Source organism: Quercus suber, unplaced genomic scaffold, assembly GCF_002906115.3.
Source record: "Quercus suber isolate HL8 unplaced genomic scaffold, Cork oak 2.0 scaffold_184, whole genome shotgun sequence".
NCBI lineage: Eukaryota > Viridiplantae > Streptophyta > Magnoliopsida > Fagales > Fagaceae > Quercus > Quercus suber.
In genome coordinates this window covers 1,011,992-1,032,388 of record NW_027069642.1, presented here as the reverse complement: position 1 = coordinate 1,032,388, position 20,397 = coordinate 1,011,992, and the positions used below count along the sequence as shown (strand labels likewise).

The 20,397-nt window shown below is 34.5% G+C and overlaps 1 protein-coding gene across 1 annotated transcript; it reads right to left on the bottom strand.

The window, feature by feature from the left end:
• Positions 1–15,111: 15,111 nt before the first annotated feature.
• On the bottom strand, positions 15,112–16,203 carry LOC111986338 (uncharacterized). The gene is made up of 2 exons (XM_024017969.2): positions 16,132–16,203; positions 15,112–16,086 (listed from the first exon to the last, which is right to left on the bottom strand). Exons 1-2 carry the CDS (start codon positions 16,201–16,203, stop codon positions 15,112–15,114), a joined length of 1,047 nt encoding a protein of 348 aa, XP_023873737.2.
• Positions 16,204–20,397: the final 4,194 nt, after the last annotated feature.

The window sequence follows — 20,397 nt, the reverse complement described above, 5'->3', positions numbered from 1 at the left end:
TTTTAAGCCAAACAGTGATAGTTTTTCAAAAACTTTTGTTTTGCATCCTCCATACCTCTCTCAACCCAAAACACTTTTTCTCTCAAAATCTCACCCAAAACTCCAGCTCAATCGCTCCTAAGACTCATCTAAGGTATGTTTTAACACTTGTTTTACATGTTAGTGGTTTCCATGCACTCTAAGTGTTTGATGAAATGCCAAAATGGCATTTTCTCATTGTTTTGGACTCCGATGAGTACCAAATTTTGGGGATTACTATGTTTTTACATTCTTAACATGTTTTAAACATTGGTTATATGTTTCACACATTTTACCCCATGAGTACTTTGTTATGCATTGCTCATGCATCTCACATGCACACCATATGATGCACACACTTGATCACTCATATTGTTTTGCATTTCTCTCATGCTAGATAAGTATTGTTACATGTTTAGCACTTAAAAAATGATCTTGTAACTTTGTTTGTTTGTTTTTATGTTCTTTTTAGGACTTTTGTTCATTTTTATGGATTAACTTGTATCTAATCAAGTTTGTTTTCTTGTTTGTATTTGATGTTGTTTGTTTGTGTGACTGTTCTTTTTGCAGATGTATCATCGTTCCTCTCGCAGTAAAGAACAAGTGATTAACCTCACATCATTCCCTATATCAAATAGGACCTGACATTCATCCGATGACTTTGACAACAAGAGATTCAAGACTCTCTTGGATTTTCAGTCCTTTTCCAACAACTTTGAGAGTGCACCTACTATGGTGGAAAGGGTTTTACAGTTTGACACCCTAGGATCCACTTTTATCCCTAAGATATTTGTGGATAAAGATTGGATAAACCTGTTCGGAAACTTTGAGAATCCCATTGACAAATTGGTCAAAGAGTTCTACTCGAACACTTGGTTCACCGAAGCTGAACTGAAGTGTTGGGTTAGAGGAAAGGATTTTATCATGACTCCAAATTATCTTGCGAAGATTCTTCTCATCCATAGTCTGGCGAATGTGGACATTACACCATATGATGACAGATTAGCTCCAATGACAGTAATCCTTGACATTCTAGGAGCTGATCATGAGGTCTCCTTTAAAGGCACTTCCATTGGTACTGCAAAGTTTGGACCGAAATTGAAGACTCTCACAATGATCATGTTTTCCAACCTATATCCTCTATCCAACACTAGTTTCATCAATATTGGAAGATCACAATTTTTGTGTGATCAGATCAAAGGAGCTCAAATTGACATTTGTGCTCACATATTTCAAACCATGGGGGAATGGCAGGACAATTAGCTACACGAATGTGTCTTCCTTTCTACAGTCTTATCATGAAAATCATGGTTCTTAAAGGTGTTCATCCACTAAAAGAAGGAACTATCTTGCTTTGTCAACGACTAATATCCATGATGTCACTCCAAATGAGCAATAGTCACTGTTTTGCTGAAAGGGCAAAGAAAAGTCACTCCAAAACTCCAAAGAGGGACTCCTCCTAACATGCCACTCCTTCCAAACATCGATCACCTACTCCCACTATCCCAAGGCATCTTGAGACTGCATTTTCTCACACTTCGAAGCCGCAGTCTACTAGCACTCAGCTGGGACCATCTAGTTCTCATTCCAATAACTTGACAACCTTGGTTAAGGGTTGGCATGAGCGTATTTTTGGTCTTTCTTACCAACAACCAGGTTCGGATTCGTCTAACAACCATTGAGACACAGTTGGATGAAAGATTTCTCAATAGTGATCTTTTAAGGAGAGACTAGAACTAGCCCCACTCTAGATCCCTTTGATTTGCTGCACCATCAACATATACCCTCCAAGATAAAGGCTCCTATAAGGAGACTATGTCAACTGATTTTTTATCCATGCCTTGCCTCTCTACCTTTTCTTCCAATGGAGATTCAGTGAACTCGGCCACCAAATTTACGAGGACCTAGCCCTTGATAGAGGTGCGAGGCATATACTTGATGTCAAAACCCCTAGTATTGTACCTCATTTGGTAATCCTCCCTGCGAAAGCAGCACTTCGAAGTGGAAGTTGGGCTAGAACAACAACTGTATGGGATTGGAAGTAATTAGGGAGCTTGCGTGTAGCATGTACTACTGCCAAAATGGCATTTTCCAATGGTAGATAACGAACCTCTACTTCATGCAATGACTTGCTTACATAGTAAACTGGCATCTGCACACCATTGTCAATTTGCACCAACACTAAGCTTACAACATGAGAAGCCACAGCAATGTAGGCAAATAAGACTCATCCGCCTCCGGCCTGGACATGACAAGTGGGCAAGAAACAAATAAAGCTCAGATCCACCCTAGGAGCTTCGTAAGCACTCCACGCAAACACATCAATATTCCTTATGAGGAACTTTACTAGCTCTTCCTTTTCTTGAGCAGGCAGCTGAGTTTCGACCTGAAAAAACTTCTCTGAATCATCACCTACAACAATTTTCTCTAAATCCTCACATTTTGCCTCTTTAGCTGTCCCCTATATGGGTAACACCGAAGTCCCTAATTGCTATAAATCCCTATCAGTAAAGGCCAAGGACCTAGTTTTAGGCTAATGCATAATTGCGACCACCAAACATTGTCTAGCCATGAACTGGCTCCCAACTAGCTCCTCGATTTGGTTCATGAATGGATACTTCACTTTTAAATGAAGGGTGGAAGAAACAGCTCCTAGGGCATGGAGCCAAGGTCTTGCCACAATGGCTGTGTATGGAGAATAAGTATTCCACCACAATAAAATCCACCTCCACCACCTCTGAGCCGGCTTGTGCGGGTAGTCTAATCTGACCTTTTGGAATAACAACCTTCCCATCAAAGCCTAGCAAAGGTGAATCATAACTTGTCAAATCCTCTAGCTTCAAGTTTAGCCCCTTATATAAATCAGAATACATAGTCTCTACCCCACTACCCTGATCCACCAAGTTTGTTGGATTTCCTTTAACTTAGCATTGGCACTTTGGCATAATATATGGGGGTTTTCTATAAGATGGCCTCTTTATGCTCTTCTGAAATATAGTTTGGCACTTTTAGAAATTTTAGCTTAGAGTTACATGATTGAAGAATGAGGATTGGCAGAATTCTTATTGTTTTGCATAATAATGCAGGGTGGTATTGTTAGTGCACAAGGAGATGAGTTCTGGCATATGACTAAGCTGAATGAATTGTGAATGAATATTGTTAGTGGATTGGGAGTGTTTTATTTTATTTTATTTTATTTTTGAATTGTGAATGAATATTGTTGATTTATATGTGATAGATATTATTTAATTGTTTTTAATATTTGTAAGCATTATATACCGTGATGTTGATTATTGCTTTTGTGGTGGATTGTTGTGTTAGAGCAAGTGGGTGGCTTGCATGGAGTTATAAGGTGGTTTAAATTCATATTATTGTGAGTGTTTTTATGGCTTTTTTTAATGTGAATTTCATAATGCTTTTTTTTAATAGGAGTGTTCATTGCTCATAAATATAATCTACATTTCATACACACTAAATTATTATAAGGATTATCTTAAAAACATAATTATAAAAATGAATTTCTTTTAAGCGATCCCATGGTATTTTGATTAAGAGACTTAAACTAACCTTATTGATCACGAGTCTTGAAAACATGTACACCAATCCTTTGGAGTTTTTCATAATGCTAAATTGACTTTATATAGAAGTTTTAGAAAAAGAGTATGACTCATGACAATTTGCATCTTTTATTTTATTTTACTTTTTCTTATATGCTATATGATACATTGTACCTTGCCTATTATTAGGTTTAAAGAGTGAATCTTTCAACTTTGTTAGGTAAAAAACAAACATATATTTCTTAAGATTTAAGGAATTGGTATTGTCCATACATCACATCTATTAAGTTCAAGCTAAGAATTCTAAGTAGTGTGCATTAGGTAGGTGTAGTGGACACACCATTTGTGTAATAATGCCAAAACTTCTATATATATATATATATATATAATCAAGAATTTATGATTAGTAGATGTAAAGTTATATGATTATAGGAGTAATGTATAATAGAAGTGTAGTACACCCATATTTAGGTCTTAAAAATCCCATCAAGCTAGTTATCTAAATTTGCAACCTTTATTCAATATAGAGTAATCAATCATTTGATTGGATAGAAACTATACACATTCAAAAGATTAATCAAATGTTTTAAAAATCTTGAATACTCACAAATAAAGAGTTGATTGATCAAAGGTAAATACTAATTAGGAGTGTTTGATAGAACAAAAAGGTTGAAGCTTTATGATATATTTAATAATTCTAGCTTCATAACCAAGTGTTAATTAAGACAAAATTGGACTATTTTTATTTTATTTATGTATTGTAGAAGAAAATTTAATGGTGGTTTTTGGTTGAATGTGATGACAAGGTTAATGATTGTTTGGGTTGATGTGGGGGAATAGAAAAAGGCTTCGATCTGTGAAAGTCAAAGACCAAAGCTTAACCAAGAAATCAGACTTGTACGCTTAGCTTGATCATAGTAAGTAAAATGTTTAAATACCTATAAAGCTCTATACTTGTGATGTTTGTGATTGGTTTTGGGGTGGGTTGTTGTGTTGGAGCAAACGGGTGGCTTGCATGGTGTTATAAGTAGTTTACATTCATATTGGGAGGTCCAAAAGATTATTCTTAACTTTTTGTGGAACAAGGGTTATGATGACGTTCTTACCTATGGGGGTGGTTCATCTTCAAGTTAAAACACTTATTGGTTAGTATTTTATTTTAGCAATTGACCCACACTACATGGTGTGACTACTTTTTTTGATGCATTATTTGAAACTAATTGTATTAAATTACACTTGAAAATTTATATTTGTTTTCTACAACTTATACATTAGGAGTTGTGATTTTAATTCATTGGTGTGGCTACTCTTGATGCATTGTTAGAAATGTTTCTTATAACATAGTTAATGTTTTTACTTTATGATTTTAATGTAGTCTTTTTTTTTTTTTAATATTTGTGCAGATTTCTTGTTGGTGGCTTTTAGGAGATTTACTTTTGGCATTACTCGAAGGCATATGCAGACATCTTCTGTTGGTTCAATTATATGATGCTACACTTTTTGTATTGTTATAAAACATCTTGTGTTATTGTATGTGTTGCAAACAATTATTGTATGGAAGAAGTTTGAATTGGATACTTGTTTTATTTTTTACTTGTGGAATGCGTGGATTGTTTTTCTATAAATGTGTTATTCAAATGTGAGGTTTTAATAATGTAATGACAGGTTATAGGTTAATATCAAAGCCATGAAAAAAAAAAAAAAGTTTTAGTGACAAATTTTTCCGTCACAAATATTGCAACAAAAAATTGTTTTAGTGACAAAATATTCCGTCGCTAAATGTAGCAGAATTTTGTAAGAAATGGTTTTAGTGATGAAAAGTCGCTATATGTACTTGGATTTTCTTAAAAATATTTTTAGTGATGAACTTTTTCGTCACTATATGTACCCGAAAATAGTTGTAGTGATGAAATTGTTCGTCACTAAATATGATTTAATAAACTAAAGTATTTTTGGCGACGAAATATTTTCGTCATTGAATAGTGTTTTTAGCGAGGAAAACATTTAGTGACGAAACATTTTTGTCGCTAAAAGTTTTTTTTTTTTTTAACAAATCGGACTTTTAGTGACAAAATTTTTCGTCGACAAGGGTTTCAGTGACGAAATGAGTTTCATTGCTAATTAGTTGATTTTTTCGCTAAAGGTCCTTAGCAACGAAAAACTAGACTTTTAGTGATGAAAATTTTTGTCACTGAAAACACATTTTTGTGTAGGCAAAACCAACTTTTTTCTATTTTACCATATCATTTTACAACTCACCTAACATCCCAATTTCTATTTTTACATACAACTCATTAAAATAATATAAACTACACCATCAAATAAAATAAACAACTCACTTCTCTCTCTTCTCTCCCATCGCTCTTCCTTTTTTTCCTCTCTCTCTCTCTCTCTCTCTCTCTCTCTCCATAAGACCAACATAGCCTACAATCACCACCAACCACCACCTACCACCGAAACTCAATCCAATTGCCAAAAGCCAACTATCACCACCACCATTGAAACACCATCAAACCAGAAAAACAAAAAAACCACCCAACCAAACCAACCTTTAAACCACAATCTACCACCACCACCAAAATAAACCCAATTCTTATGGGTCAATTATCAATGGTTTGAGACCAAGTAGTTTGTGTAAAATCCTTTTTAGAAGTAATGGCGGGTTACCTACAAGAGATTTATCCTTATGATAAAAATTTCATGAAGATTACCAACAGTAAACTTATATTCAATTCCCAATTAACCATGTCACTAGAATGAGAATACAAAGTTTAGACAAGACCTAAGAAGATAAGACTCAAAATGATGAAACTTGAAAATGCAACAAAGAGGAAACTAAAAGATGACAAACCTTGGCAATATATGGCCTTAATGCCCCTAGACAAAACCAAGGATGGGCCTAAGGCCCCAAGATGAGACAAAGATGAGCCTAAGGCCCAAGACACAATGAAGGATGGGCCTAAAGCTCCTAGACAAAACAAGGATGAGCCTAAGGTTCTAGACACAACAAAGATGGGTTTAATGCCCCTGGACGAGACAAAGATTGACCTAAGGCCCAAGATAACACAAGGACGGGCTTAATGCCTTTAGATAAAACAAGGAAGTGTCTAAGGCCCAAGACAACACAAGAATGGACTTATTGCCCCTAGACAAGACAAAACAAAAAGCTAGAATAGGTCAACCTTGGAAAAAAAAATTATTACTAAAAAAATCAAAAAATATATATTTTTTTAAAAGAAACTCTTTCTTGAGAACTAAATTAAAAAAAAAACATTATTTACAAAGAAACTCACTTAAAAAAAAAACTTTTTAAATATATATATATATATATAAACCTCACTAAAAACTCACACTTAAAAAAAAAGAAAAAAAAGAAAAAGAAAAAGAAAGAAAGATTGTATTTTGATTTTTTTGAAGACTTCACACTTTTTTTCATCAAAATTTTTAGGGTAAAATATCATTTTCGTCCCTAAACTATGACAAAAGTTCGTTTTTCATCCCTAAACTTTCAAAAGTTATATTTTCGTCCCTAAACTATCACAAAAGTTCGTTTTTCGTCCCTAAACTTTCAAAAGTTCTATTTTCGTCCCTAAACTTTTCCAAATGTATTGATTTTCGTCCCTCCCACATCAGCGCTCTGTCAAGCCACGTCAGCACTCTGTCAGAACTTTTGAAAATTTAGGGACGAAAATAGAACTTTTGAAAGTTTAAGGACGAAAAATAAACTTTTGTGATAGTTTAGGGACGAAAATAGAACTTTTGAAAGTTTAGGGATGAAAAACGAACTTTTGTGATAGTTTAGGGACGAAAATGATATTTTACCCAAATTTTTATTTAAAAAAAGGAACTTGAAAACTTTACCTTTTTTATGCATAATTTTAAACTACAAAAACTTGAAATTTAAACATTTGATTGATGACATAATTATTGATCTTTGATCTTTTAGAAATTTTGCGCAAGTACAAAAAATATAAAAAGAAAATGTAATCCAATGGTGAATTTGGAAAAAATCACATTCAATAAAAAGATATTGAGTGAAGTTGGAGTCATTGGCTACAACTAAGTTTGGATCAAATAGTAAATAACATCCGATTAACACAAAATTTATTATACATATTCAAAATATAAATAACATATAATCCAACGGCTAAATTTTCAAAATATGTAGTCATGTTAATTTTTTTAAAGTGAGTTGTAGTTTGTAATTTGTATCCAAATTTTGTTCTTTACAGCGTATTTGACTTGAAATGGAGAAAGTCTATTTCATAATTGAAAATTTAAGATTTTATTTCCTAGATTTAATAATGTATTGTTTAATACCACCGACAATGGAATAAAGAAGACTCATTATTAAATTTGTAATATTTTATACCCACAACAATGGAATAAACTCTCTCCATTTCAAAATAAAATAAGTGGAGAGGAAGAATTCAAATATATTTTTGAATGATTGTCATGTACCTCATGATCATCATGACACAATAAACGATAGCCGAACTTTTGATTGCCGCAAGGTAGGATATCGAAGTGAAATGTATTTATTTCGGCAACATCTACTTTGTGGCTACCAAACGTTGGTACCGGATCCGGTACCATACAAAATTTTACAGATAGTCAGGTAGCCTACAAGACATAAAGCATGCTAAAGAGTTGTGGCTACTTTCTTGGATGTTGCATTGAACCTATAAAGTGTGGCTAATTTTTTTTTACTTGCTAGTTACACAAATATGTTCCATAAGAAAGAACGTTATTCTTATTCATAAAAATTGTTAAAAAAGTGTGTAACAAAAACTATTCTAATTTGCTTCTCTTTCTTTTTTTTCTTTTTTTTTTAATAGATAAAATACCCTATTCTTATTTGTGTAAGAAAAATTTAATTGAAGTCTCTTAAGAGCACGGATATAAGAAATTTTTTTAGAAATTTTTTATTGAAAAAGAAAAACATAACTATTATATATATATATATATATATTTCACGTAAAAATGGTCTATTAACAAATCTCCTAAAAGCATCCCTACCCTAATAGTATATATCATCTATTTCTTGTAGTCTATTAATATATCTTCTCTTCTTATGGGATACATTATTAGAAGTATGTGGCTAAATAATTAAATTTACCGTATTTTAAAATTTTAAATTTTTTAAGAAAATCGATAATCTAACACACATCACAAATGAAAATTGTGAAAGAACATGGATTTGTGGGGTTAAAGATAAGTTTTTGTTAAGCAAAAAAAAAAGAAAAAAAAAAAAAGAAAGTCACAAATGAAAATTGTGAAAGAACAGAGATTTGTGGGGTTAAAGATAAGTTTTTGTTAATAAAAAAAGGGGGAAAAAAAAGGAAATTCTCTCCGACAATCATAGCTTTTTGCATGCATAGTGCACTCCTAACCCAATTCATTCTGCACATGGAATGTGAATAAAAGTTTTATTTTGGATGATTCTTCAAAACAAAGAAAAATGGATTTCTACGTCTAGTTTTCTCTTTCTTTCGCTTGCTTTATTTCTACTTCTTATTATTATTATTATTAATTTGGAATCTAATAATAATGACTTTCTTTCGCTTACTTTATTCTACTTCTTCTTCTTCTTCTTATTATTATTATTAATTTGGGAATCTAATAATAATGACATCTTGTAATTGTGTGGCAAAATTGTAAATTACACCATTTAAGATTGGTCAATTGTCTGTCACTCTAGACCTTTTAAGTTCCATTTTTGTCATTTTGTTCATGTACAAACCTTAGCATTAGGTGTGCTAAAACACTCAAAATGCTATATCAGAATACCAAATAACCAAAAAAAAAAAAAATGGCAATGTATTACAGTAACATCCTACTATAGTTACTGTAGCCATCTACTACTCTTTTTTCATTCTTTTCTTATCTCTCATCACACACACACACACTCTCTCTCTCTCACATAAATGGTGAAGATGGCATTGAGATTAGTGACGGCATGGTGAAGATTGGTGTGTGGTGGTTGTTAAGATCCACATTGAGGTTGATGTGCTGTTTGTGGTGATTGTTGAGGTGGGTTTGCATTGGTTTTTATTTTTTTTTGGTTGGTGAGTTGTGGTTGTGGGTTGTAGTGGAGTTTCTTTTGGTGATGGTTGTTATGGTGGTGGTTGGTTGTGGCGGGCTTTTATGGTTAGTTGTTTTATATTATTTTAAGAGGTTGTTTATATTATTTTAATGGGTAATGAATGTTCAAAATATGTGTAAAGCACCATTGAACATTTAGACCCTCAAATTACAAATTACCAATTCAAGCTTATTATCAAACAATGTACGCGCGGAATATGAACATAAGCTAAAACAGAATTGATAAACCAATCTAAACCAAATAAAATCACAACCACAACAGAAATTAATGGCAAAGATTTAGGGAAGAGAAATGCAAACACAAAGACAACACAACGATGTGTTATCGAAGAGGAAATTAAAGTCCTCAGTGTAAAACCTCTCCGCTGCCCTCCATGCGGTCAATAATCCACTAAAAAATGAAGTTGGGATACATGAACAGCAGAAAACCCTCCAAGCCTAATCTACCCAGTGTACCTAAGCCCTCCAAGTTTCTTGCTCCAACAAGGTTACGCCGAACCTTTGTCTTCTTTAGCTTTCTAGATTCCACTATAGCCTATAGCATCAACCAATATCCATTAGTCCCTTCCTAACTGCTTCCTAAACATCAAATAACCTTCTCACTGATATGGGTATGGTGAGAAAAGGATTTGGGTAAGGAACCTCTCAAGAATGTAACAATGGAGAGGGTGAGAGTAGAGGAATTTGAAGAAACAAAGATGAAGATTGTGGATGAGTCAATCTTATTTTTATCTAGGGTTTCTCTTTCAAAATTCTCTTTGGAGGTTTTCTATATTTCGTGGATAGAAGGGGTATTTATACTAGAGTGAGAATGGAATGCGAATGGTCAGTTTTTCCAAAACATAGTGGACTGGCAACTTGGCCTCACGACTTGACTGAGTCACGAGTTCAAGCCACTAGCTAACTGAATGGCCAATTTGGACGTTTTATCCTATAATGCTCCAGCTGACATGACTGTTCAGCTCTTTTGCATGCTCCACGCATGTGCCACTTTTTGCGACTTGCAAGCCATGATATCCAATCGTGAGCCACTTGCTGAGTGCACAAACCTGAGCTTTTCTTTACACTCTCTTATACACTACCTTTACATGATTCCCACCTAAATATAGGGTTTCTAAATGCTGAAATATAAGCAAATTTGGCACGGAATAAAGCCAACAGAATGGTTGATTAAATTCAACCTTACAATCTCCCCCTTTGGCTATTCTGTGACAAAACCCTAAAACAAACTCTAGACTTAACATGTGAGTTGGGAACAATTGAACAAAACTCGCTCACACCTAACTCTAGAATTTGTGAAGCTTTTGAACCATAAGAACAAGTATCTCCTGAAAAACAACAACACAGTATGATCATTATATGCAAAAAACTTGTAATACATATGGAGCAAGCACAATGTGATCAAGCAAAATGGAATAAAGCAATAGACCATGGCTTGACTAAAAATGAACAATCACTATAAATAGTGACCATAATGTTCATTCACACATGAAATAAATATCTGAACATGCAAGCTGATAAGCTCAATGCAAAGTATCATTTGTATGTCCAACACTCAACTAATACAAAAACCAAAGTAATTGCATCAAGAATAAAAAATCCAACAAGGGCACAAGAGTAATGTACTTAAAGAAAATGCATAACATTTTAACAATAAGTACTAAGCTACAAAGCATAGGTACAAATCACAAGCTACATAAGCAAAGGTACAAAATAATAAACTGAATATAAGCTTATAATCATTAAACCATAATAACACATGCTTTAAAAAACTAATCACATAAACCAACCATTAATTTAAACACCAAGAAATTAACCAATGTGTTTAACAAAGTATGTAGCAAACCCATAATTCAAATAATATCTAAAACATAATACCAACTCCACCACATAACATAAAAACACATAAATAACATAAGCATAAAGTAAATGCTTTCTCCCCCTCAAAATGTGCTCCTCCTCAAGAGCTACCCTCCAAAAATCTCCCCCTTTTTGACCGGAATGGCCAAAGGGTCACTGCTAGGTGATGAAACTATCAAATTTTGCTGAGAGAAGGGTCATCTAATCTTGGACTATAGCCAGCCTGTTAGATTGCTCATTCTGGACATCTCTAAGCCCATCAATCCTCTCAAGGATGATCTAGAATGCATATGGAGGTACAGCTGATGAGGATGATGCTCTGCTCCTCTTGCCATGGCCTCTTGAGCTTGAGGGTTCTCTTGTAGCCTCTGTCTCAGTCTCCATTGGTTCACCTTCTTCTTGGTCACCTTCCTCTTCATCACCTAGGAGACGAACTCTTATCCTTATAATGGTTAGAGTGTTGATAGCTAAGGGAGTAGGCATGAGGCTGATATCTTGAGGGATTTCCACACCCTTCAATCTAAAAAGCCTTATAAGAAGGTTGGGAAAAATCAGCTTGGCCTTGGAGGTTGTTCTAGTCTCATCAACAATGGTGTAGAAGATATGAGCATCGATGTCTATGTAGGTGTTCTCCTTGAGCTCCATGAGGAAGATACCTCTAACATTGTTGATGGTGGTCAGCTTCCTCACTGGGTACAGATTAAACATCATAATGGTTGTAAAACACCTCATGTCAATTGGGAAGGCAGTAGTGTTAAGGCATCTTCCCTCTCTAACTCCACCAATATGAGATTGGACAGTTTCAATGGACAGCATCCTGTCCTTGTAATGGGTGAAGTCATGGTCATCCAAATCTCCAAATCCTAGCACCTCATCTATGTCATCTACATCTATGGTGAATTCATGTCCTCGTATCCAACAATTTATCTCATGCTCTCTTAACACAGCATTAGCATAAAACTCCCTGATCAGAGGCTCACACACTCCAGGCAAGTCATCCAACAACTTATCCCAACCTCTGCCTTGAAAACAGCTTGGAATGAAAGTGTCTTTCAAATCCACCAAGTCTACAAATCTTTCTTGAATGATGGTTGCCTTCATGTAGAACCAAATGTATCTCTCAAAATGTTGAGGAGACCTGAACTTTGTATTGTCCATCTTCAACCTTTTGTCACCCTTTTTGGCAGTAGTTTTCTTCTTTGTAGGAGTCATCTACAAAACCATAATAGCAAAGCCCACAAAAACAGAGCACAATAGATGGAAACTTAAAAATTAGTTACAGGTTAGTAGCACTGAAAAGAACAGAGATTTATACCAAACATTCAGTCTATACTCAGTTCAGAATCAATGTGACATGAGATAACCCAAAATAGAAGAGCATAGTACAGTTTCATCATCAACTCTTAAGCACAACACAGTGTGACAGAGTGCACAAGAACACAACATGAACAACTTAGGGTACCCATCCAAACACATATGTAGATATGCAATAAGTAAACTATGAACCAAATACACCCACAAACAGTGTAAATTACAAAATCTCTGAAATTTAAGCACATTTCTAAAAGACATTTCTCAATAGGTATGATATGTTCAACATAAGACAGATTAGTCAACATACTCAAGGATAAAAATCACTCACGATAACAAGAATATATCGCATCATATAAACAAGACCAACATAACCCATTCAATCAAACACAAAAAAAATAACCTAACCTATGAACAAATCACCATATAACTCAAAACCCAAAAACCAACACACAAAACAAGAAATCCAAGGCAAAAAACATAAAATACTAATTGAGAATAAGAAAACCCATACCTTTTTCTTGGAGTTTGAAGTTGAAATGGTAAAAGGAATGGAGGTTTTTGTGAGAAGCACAGTGAGTTTGAGAGAGGTTCAAATGGGGAAGACAATGAATAGTCACAAAAGTTCGAGAGAAAACCCAAAATGTTTTAAAAACTGACCTATTTCCGCAAAACACGCGATTTTCGCGACTAAGTCAAGTCACGTGCAAGTCACCAAGGCAAGTCGCCAGAACACTTAAAACAAAAATTTTGAAAAATTTTTCTAAGTGTTTTTTGCGACTGGAAGTTCTACCCGCGAAAGAGTCGCGAGTTGAGCCACGAAACTTTTGGTATAACTCTCGCAATTGGACCTCCACTCGCAAACAAGTTGCCACATCAAGTCGCGAGAAACCTAAAAACTCAGATTTTGAAAAAAATTCTAAGTATTTTTCACGACTTGGACATTGACCTGCCAATGAGTCACGAAAACCTTCTAAGTAATGCTCGTGACTTAGGGCATGCAACTGGACTGACCCGCGATCAAGTCACCAAAACAAGTAAACACTGGTTTTTGAAAATTTTGACACTTTTTGTAAAAACAAAATACTTTCCAAAAATAACTAAAATACTCAAAAATCTTTTTGTGCTTGATCAACAAAAATTGAGCATGTGAAACACATTTTATCAAGTATAATCACACAAATAAATAAGGCATTCATTGAACATAGACATGTGTGATGTGTGTAAGTACCAAAAATGAGATAGTCCTTAGCCCAATGTGATGCTTCAATGATCAATTCAACCAAGGCATACACAATTAGCACAAGGAAAAGTGATCTTTCTCAATTATAGAAATATGCATATATGACCTCTCACATAAACTTGATAACATAACTTTGAAGCTTTTCATTTGGCTTCATATATATCATATCATTTGATCTTTTTGAATCATTATATCTCATTTTGAGATCTATGCTTGAAATTTTTCATATTTCAATTTGATGAGTAAGCCTTTAGCTTTTTGGGCATTATACATTTTTCACAAAAGTTGCTTTCCCTTTTTCCTAATCAAATACTAGTATGTGCGAAGGCTTTCACAGCTCATTATCTCTTTTCATTTTGAGATTTACATGTGTTAAGCTCTTTAAACAAAAGAAAATAAAAAAGTGGGAAGATATATAGGCACAAGTCTATGCAAGTTTCAAGATCAACAAAACTATTGACTAATCATTCATGATAAGTTTGAAGATCTATTTAGAATAGTCACATAGATTTCAAGATTTCTCCCACAATGATATGAGTGCATAAGGTACAAGCTATATTAAAAAATGCACAAAGCCATAAGTATAAAGGTACAAGGCAAAACATGCTTGTGACAAAACACAATAATGTCGATCGAACTTTTTGGATATTTTACTTTTTATGTGTTTTTGAATTTTTGACATAAAAGCAAGAAAAGATTGATAAAAAACAACAATGTGAAAACATTTAAAAACAAAAGCAATTAAATAAACACAAATACTCAAATCAAGCTAGTATCACAACTAAAAGCACACAACTAAGCAAAGTCACAAAACATAGGAAATATTAATGCATGGACATGTTGTAATGCTTATACATGAGTACCCCTCTTCACCCACAAGTCACGTGCATTTGGGGTGATATGCTTATAGGATTGGGTATGAGTGTTGTAGCTTCCAAACCTTTTGTTGAAACTTGCCAAACAGGTGGTGAATGCGTCGATCATCTTCATCACATTCATTACTTCAGAATCACCATCTCAACCACTTGATTGCTCAGTTGTCCAATTCCTTTTGCCATGTCTTGGTCCTTTCGACCTTTGAGCACTTGAGTTCTTCAATGCTTGAAGCTTATGATAGTTTGGTCTGGTGTGACCTTGAATTCCACAGTGATGGTAGAAGTGTTGGGTTCTCGGACCTCTTTGTGTCTTTGGGAGTGATTTCCCTTGATTCTTAGGCTTGACCACTGAAGTTTCTACCACTGGTTCCTTGGCTTTCACGAACTTCATATCTTTGGATATATTGGCAGCCGAATTGCTCTCACTAATGTATCCCAATTCGCTTTTATCGGAGATAGGCTTTTGATGAGCAAGTACTTCATCAAGCTTCTTGGAGGAGACTCTCTCTACTTTATCATTGACTTGAACCACCTCATGTGTAAGGAATTTGAATTTTGAATAAGCTTCGGTTAACTCTCCGTTCAACGTCTCCATTTCACATTTGGTCTCCTTATATCGCACTAAAAGACTTCTATAATCTTCCTCTGCCCTCTTCATCTCTTTTACGGCTACTTTAGCCACTTTTGCATATTCATCGGCCTTTTCAATGAGGGAATTGTAGGTCTCTTGTAGTCTCACTTCTTCTTCATCTTCCTCATATTCAGATTCCTCAACTATCCCAATTGACTCCAATTCAATGTGCTCACCAAGCTCCTCCACTAGTGCACTCAAATCATCCAAAGATTCTACATGAGCAATGGTCATAAATGCAAAAAAGTTTCCCTTTCCATCACAGCTTTCACCTGAATCTGAATTAGAGGAATCGAAATCACTAAGTGTAGTGGCATACACCTTACCCTTCGCTTTCAAATAATTGGGACATTCCGTCTTAAAATGTCCATGTCTGTTGCATTCGAAGCACGTGACTCCTTGAGATGATTGAGAGTCCTTCCCATCTTTCCTTTTGAAATCCTTTTTCTCCTTTCCGAAATTTGGGAATTTTCCCTTCTCAGCAAACTTTTAATTTTTCTTGAACTTCAAGAACTTTCAAAAATTCTTTACAAGATATGCCACATCTTTATCGACAACATCCTCATTTGATGAGTCGTGAGCTTCAACCCTTTCATTTATCATCTTAAGGGCAAGGGATTTGCTCTTCCTTTGTGATGGCAATGACAGCTTATATGTTTGATGTGAGCCAATTAGTTCTTGAACCTTGATATCATCAAGATCCTTACTCTCTTCAATTGTTGTAACTTTTGCATGGAAGCTCTTCGGCAATGATCAATATCTTTGAGTCCTCTGTTTTCTCACCCAAGTTGAACTTGCCAATGACCACCTCATTTAGCCTGCTATAGAAAAAGTCAAATGACTCGTCCTCACTCATTTTCAGCTCCTCAAACCGAGTAGTTAGCATCTGCAACTTAGTGTCTTTCATTTTCTTCGTTCCTTCATACGTGGTCTCCAATATCTGCCATGCCTCCTTGGCAATAGAAATGTGAGATATCCTATGGAACTCATCTGTAGATACACCACAAAAAATAGCATTAATTACTTTGCTATTTGCATTAGACGCCGTGAGGGTTGCCTTATCCCACGTGGATTTGGCAGCCTCCGGCCTAGTCCTTCCAATATCCATCGCATCCCAAATGGTTTCATCCATTGAATACAAAAATGCCCTCATCCTGACTTTCCAAAAGGCATAGTTGCTACCATCAAAATATGGTGACACATTTAAAGATTGAGACCGGTCCATCTCAATACGGGGTCAAGGATCGCACTAAAGTCTTTAAACCACAAAGAGTGCACCTGCTCTTATACCAGTTGAATGTTCAAAATGTGTGTAAAATACCCTCAAACGTTTAGACTCCTAAATTACAAATTACCGATTCAAACTTATTATCAAACAATGTATGTTCGAAATATGAACATAAGCTAAAACAAAATTGATAAACAAATCTAAACCAAATAAAATCACAACCACAACAAAAATTAAATGGCAAAGATTAAGAGAAGAGAGATGCAAACACAAAGGCAGTATAGTGATGTCTTATTGAAGAGGAAACTGAAGTCTTTGGTGTAAAACCTATCCGCAACCCTCCAAACAGTCAATAATCCACTAAAGAATGAAGTTAGGATACATGAACAACAGAAAACTCTCCAAGCCTAATCTACTTAGTGTACCTAAGGCCTCTAGGCTTCTTGCTCAAACGAGGTTACGTTGAACCTTTGTCTTCTTTAGTTTATAGGATTCCGCTATAGCCCATAGCATTAACCAATATGCATTGGTCCCTTCCTAACTGCTTCCCAAGCACCAAATAACCTTCTCACTGATATAAGTATGATGAGAAAAGGATTTGGGTAAGGTACCTCTTAAGAACGTAACAATGGAGAGGGTGAGAATAGAGGAATTTGAAGAAACAAAGATGAAGATTGTGGATGAGTCAATTTTGTTTTTCTCTAGGGTTTCTCTCTCAAAATTCTCTCTGAAAGCTCTCTACATTTCGTGGGTATAAGGGGTATTTATACTAGAGTGAGAATGGAATGTGAAGAGTCAGTTTTTCCAAAATAGAGTGGATTGGCGACTTTGCCTCGCGACTTGACTGAGTCACGAGTTCATGCCATGAGCTAACTAAATGGCCAATCTGGACCTTTTGTCTTGTAGTGCTCCAGCTGGCGTGACTGTTCAACTCCTTTGCATGCTCCACGCATGTGCCACTTTTGGCGACTTACAAGCCGTGAGATCCAGTCGCGAGCCACTTGCTGAGTGCACAAACTTGAGCTTTTCTTTATATACTCTCACATACTACCCTTACATGATTCTCACCTAAATACAGGGCTTCTAAATGCTGAAATACAAGCAAATTTGGTACAGAATAAAGCCAACAGAATGGTTGATTAAATTCAACCTTATAGGTAATATGCTAAAACAATAGATAGATGTAGGGTATATTGTTAGGTGGTATGTTAAAAATATAAAACAGATAAAGTAATTTTTTGGCGTGTTAAAGTTGCATAATTTTTTGGCACCAGATGCTAATGCTCTAAAAAGGACTAAAAGTGACATGCAAACTTATAGAACCAAAATGACAAAAAATAAAACGTAATGGACCAAAATTACACTTGAAAAATCTCCCTCTGGAATACATGTGGTTAGATTTGACAAATCTTGTGTGTGATGATTTGGGATTTTTTTAAATAAATAAAAAATTATTTTTATGGAAGGAGAAAAAGGGACTCGTAGGTATGATCACTGCCCTTAGCCTATACATAAATCCGACTCAAGCATAGTGTGGGATAACTTGTGCAATAGTAGAGTTTGCCACTGGCGTGGGATAACTTGGAAGCTAGGGTTTGACGGTGGGTTTTGGGTTTTTTATTGAGTGGATGACCAAAAGAGGCATCAACGTGTATAAGTTATATCTTAAGAAAACTCTTATTCAATTTCATTAGATTTTAGTCGATATTATTCTTAAAATCTTATGCATTAGATAATTAGTTGGATTTTTTTTTTTTATAAAAATACTCTCGGAGTTTCTTTATTATTCTCTTTGATTAACACAAGTAGTTGATTTCTATTCATATTTATTGATTTACATGACTACTTTTGAATCATGTTGTCCTATAATTGCAAATGGGTTTCAATTTTAACTCTGCACTTTAAAATTTTCAAATTAATAAACTCTGTAAATTTTTAAAAGTTTCAGATTAACTTATTTGTTAGCTTCTACTATTATTGTTGATGGAAAACGACATTGGTTTTGCTGGACTTCAAATTATAATAATTTTGTTTTCCATTAGCAATACGAGGAAAATTTAACAGATCAAGGATTAATTTGAAACCTTTAAAAAATTTAGAGTTTAATTTTTTGAAAATTTTGAAAGTGTAAAGTTAAATAGCATTACATTTGGGATTTTTTAAATTATTTTTTATATTCAATAGTTGGGGGTTGAGAAATATTAAATCCTGAATCTCTGTTGGAAACATTAAAATTTGTCAATTGTGTTACTAGGTTCTTGGTCACATTTGGGAATTTTGAATGGAATAGAAACAAATATGTCATATTTTCTCTTGTATGTTTAGGAATTCATAAAATAATGAATGGAAAGGAAAGAAATATGTCTTCATGATTATATAACTAGGATAAAATCAATACTTGACCCCAATTTCATCCCACTTTTAAAAGGGCATGGAATAGAATGAACATTCTCTCCTAAATATTTCATTCCTTCACATTAATTAGAGGTGGCAATTTGTATTCACGTGTCGGGTTTATGTCATGTCAATTTATGAGCATTCGACTATTCAAGTCGACACTAACCCAATATGTTTATTAAATGGATTAGGATTCATTAATGCTAACACTTGTTTATTAATTGTGTTAGTTGTGTCAACCCATTTATTAGATTTGATCAAACTTTAGTATTAACCCAATTGAGCTAAACTATAAAAAAAACAAACAAATATATTTTTTTTAATATAAAATTTAGAACTAATAAGTAATTGTATCACAAATAAACATTCAAAACTAAATCATATTTGAATATCACAAATAATCAATCACAATATGTCAAACAAAATAAACCACAATAACTAATATGTTTATATTCCTAAGGTTTTGAAGGTTATATTAGCAAAATGACATTTAATTAAACAAGTCAAAGGGATTCCGTAGGTTAGACAGAAACATGACATGTTTATCATATGGGTTATGTTTAAACACGAATATAACACAAACTCATTATGCTTCAACCCATAGCCTGTTAACTTCGTATCGTGTTTTATGGGTCATGTTGGATTATACCACCCCTAACATTAATCTCTTGAAAATATCCCTTGAAAAATTCAAAATAAAAGAATAAGTGTAATAATCCAAAAAAAAAAAAAAAAACCTTTCAATCCTTTTCATTCTGTCCTCCCTCTCACGCAAGCTAGGAAAATAAAAAGGGGGTATTGATATTGCACCTATAAAGACATCCTACACCAACAGATGCATCTTGTTTGGCCCAATGGCACTATGGATCAGGATTCTGATGCGGCCCAATGTGGACAACGGCTCCGCCAATATTTGACAGGGGATCCTCTTCTTAAAACCAGCCCATGTTAGGCCTTATGAAGACATGACTCATAAGGGCCCAGTTAACCTTCCAAATTCTAGAGTCTTTCGGAAGGATATAGGATTGGGTTAATAATTTGTTGGGCAGAGTTTGGGCGCATAATGTTTCTTTTTTCACGGATAAGCCTCCAATTGAGCTTACCAAATGCAAACCACTTGACTTGATTTTGCCATTTTGTGACTTTTGTGGTATTTAGGATTCAATTTGAAT

Coding starts and splice junctions, on each gene's coding strand:
- LOC111986338 (XM_024017969.2), bottom strand. CDS start 16,203: ATGATAAATGAAAGGGTTGAAGCTCACGACTCATCAAATGAGGATGTT. Junction 16,087..16,131: donor ATAAAGATGTGGCATATCTT/GTAAAGAATTTT, acceptor AAAAATTAAAAG/TTTGCTGAGAAGGGAAAATT.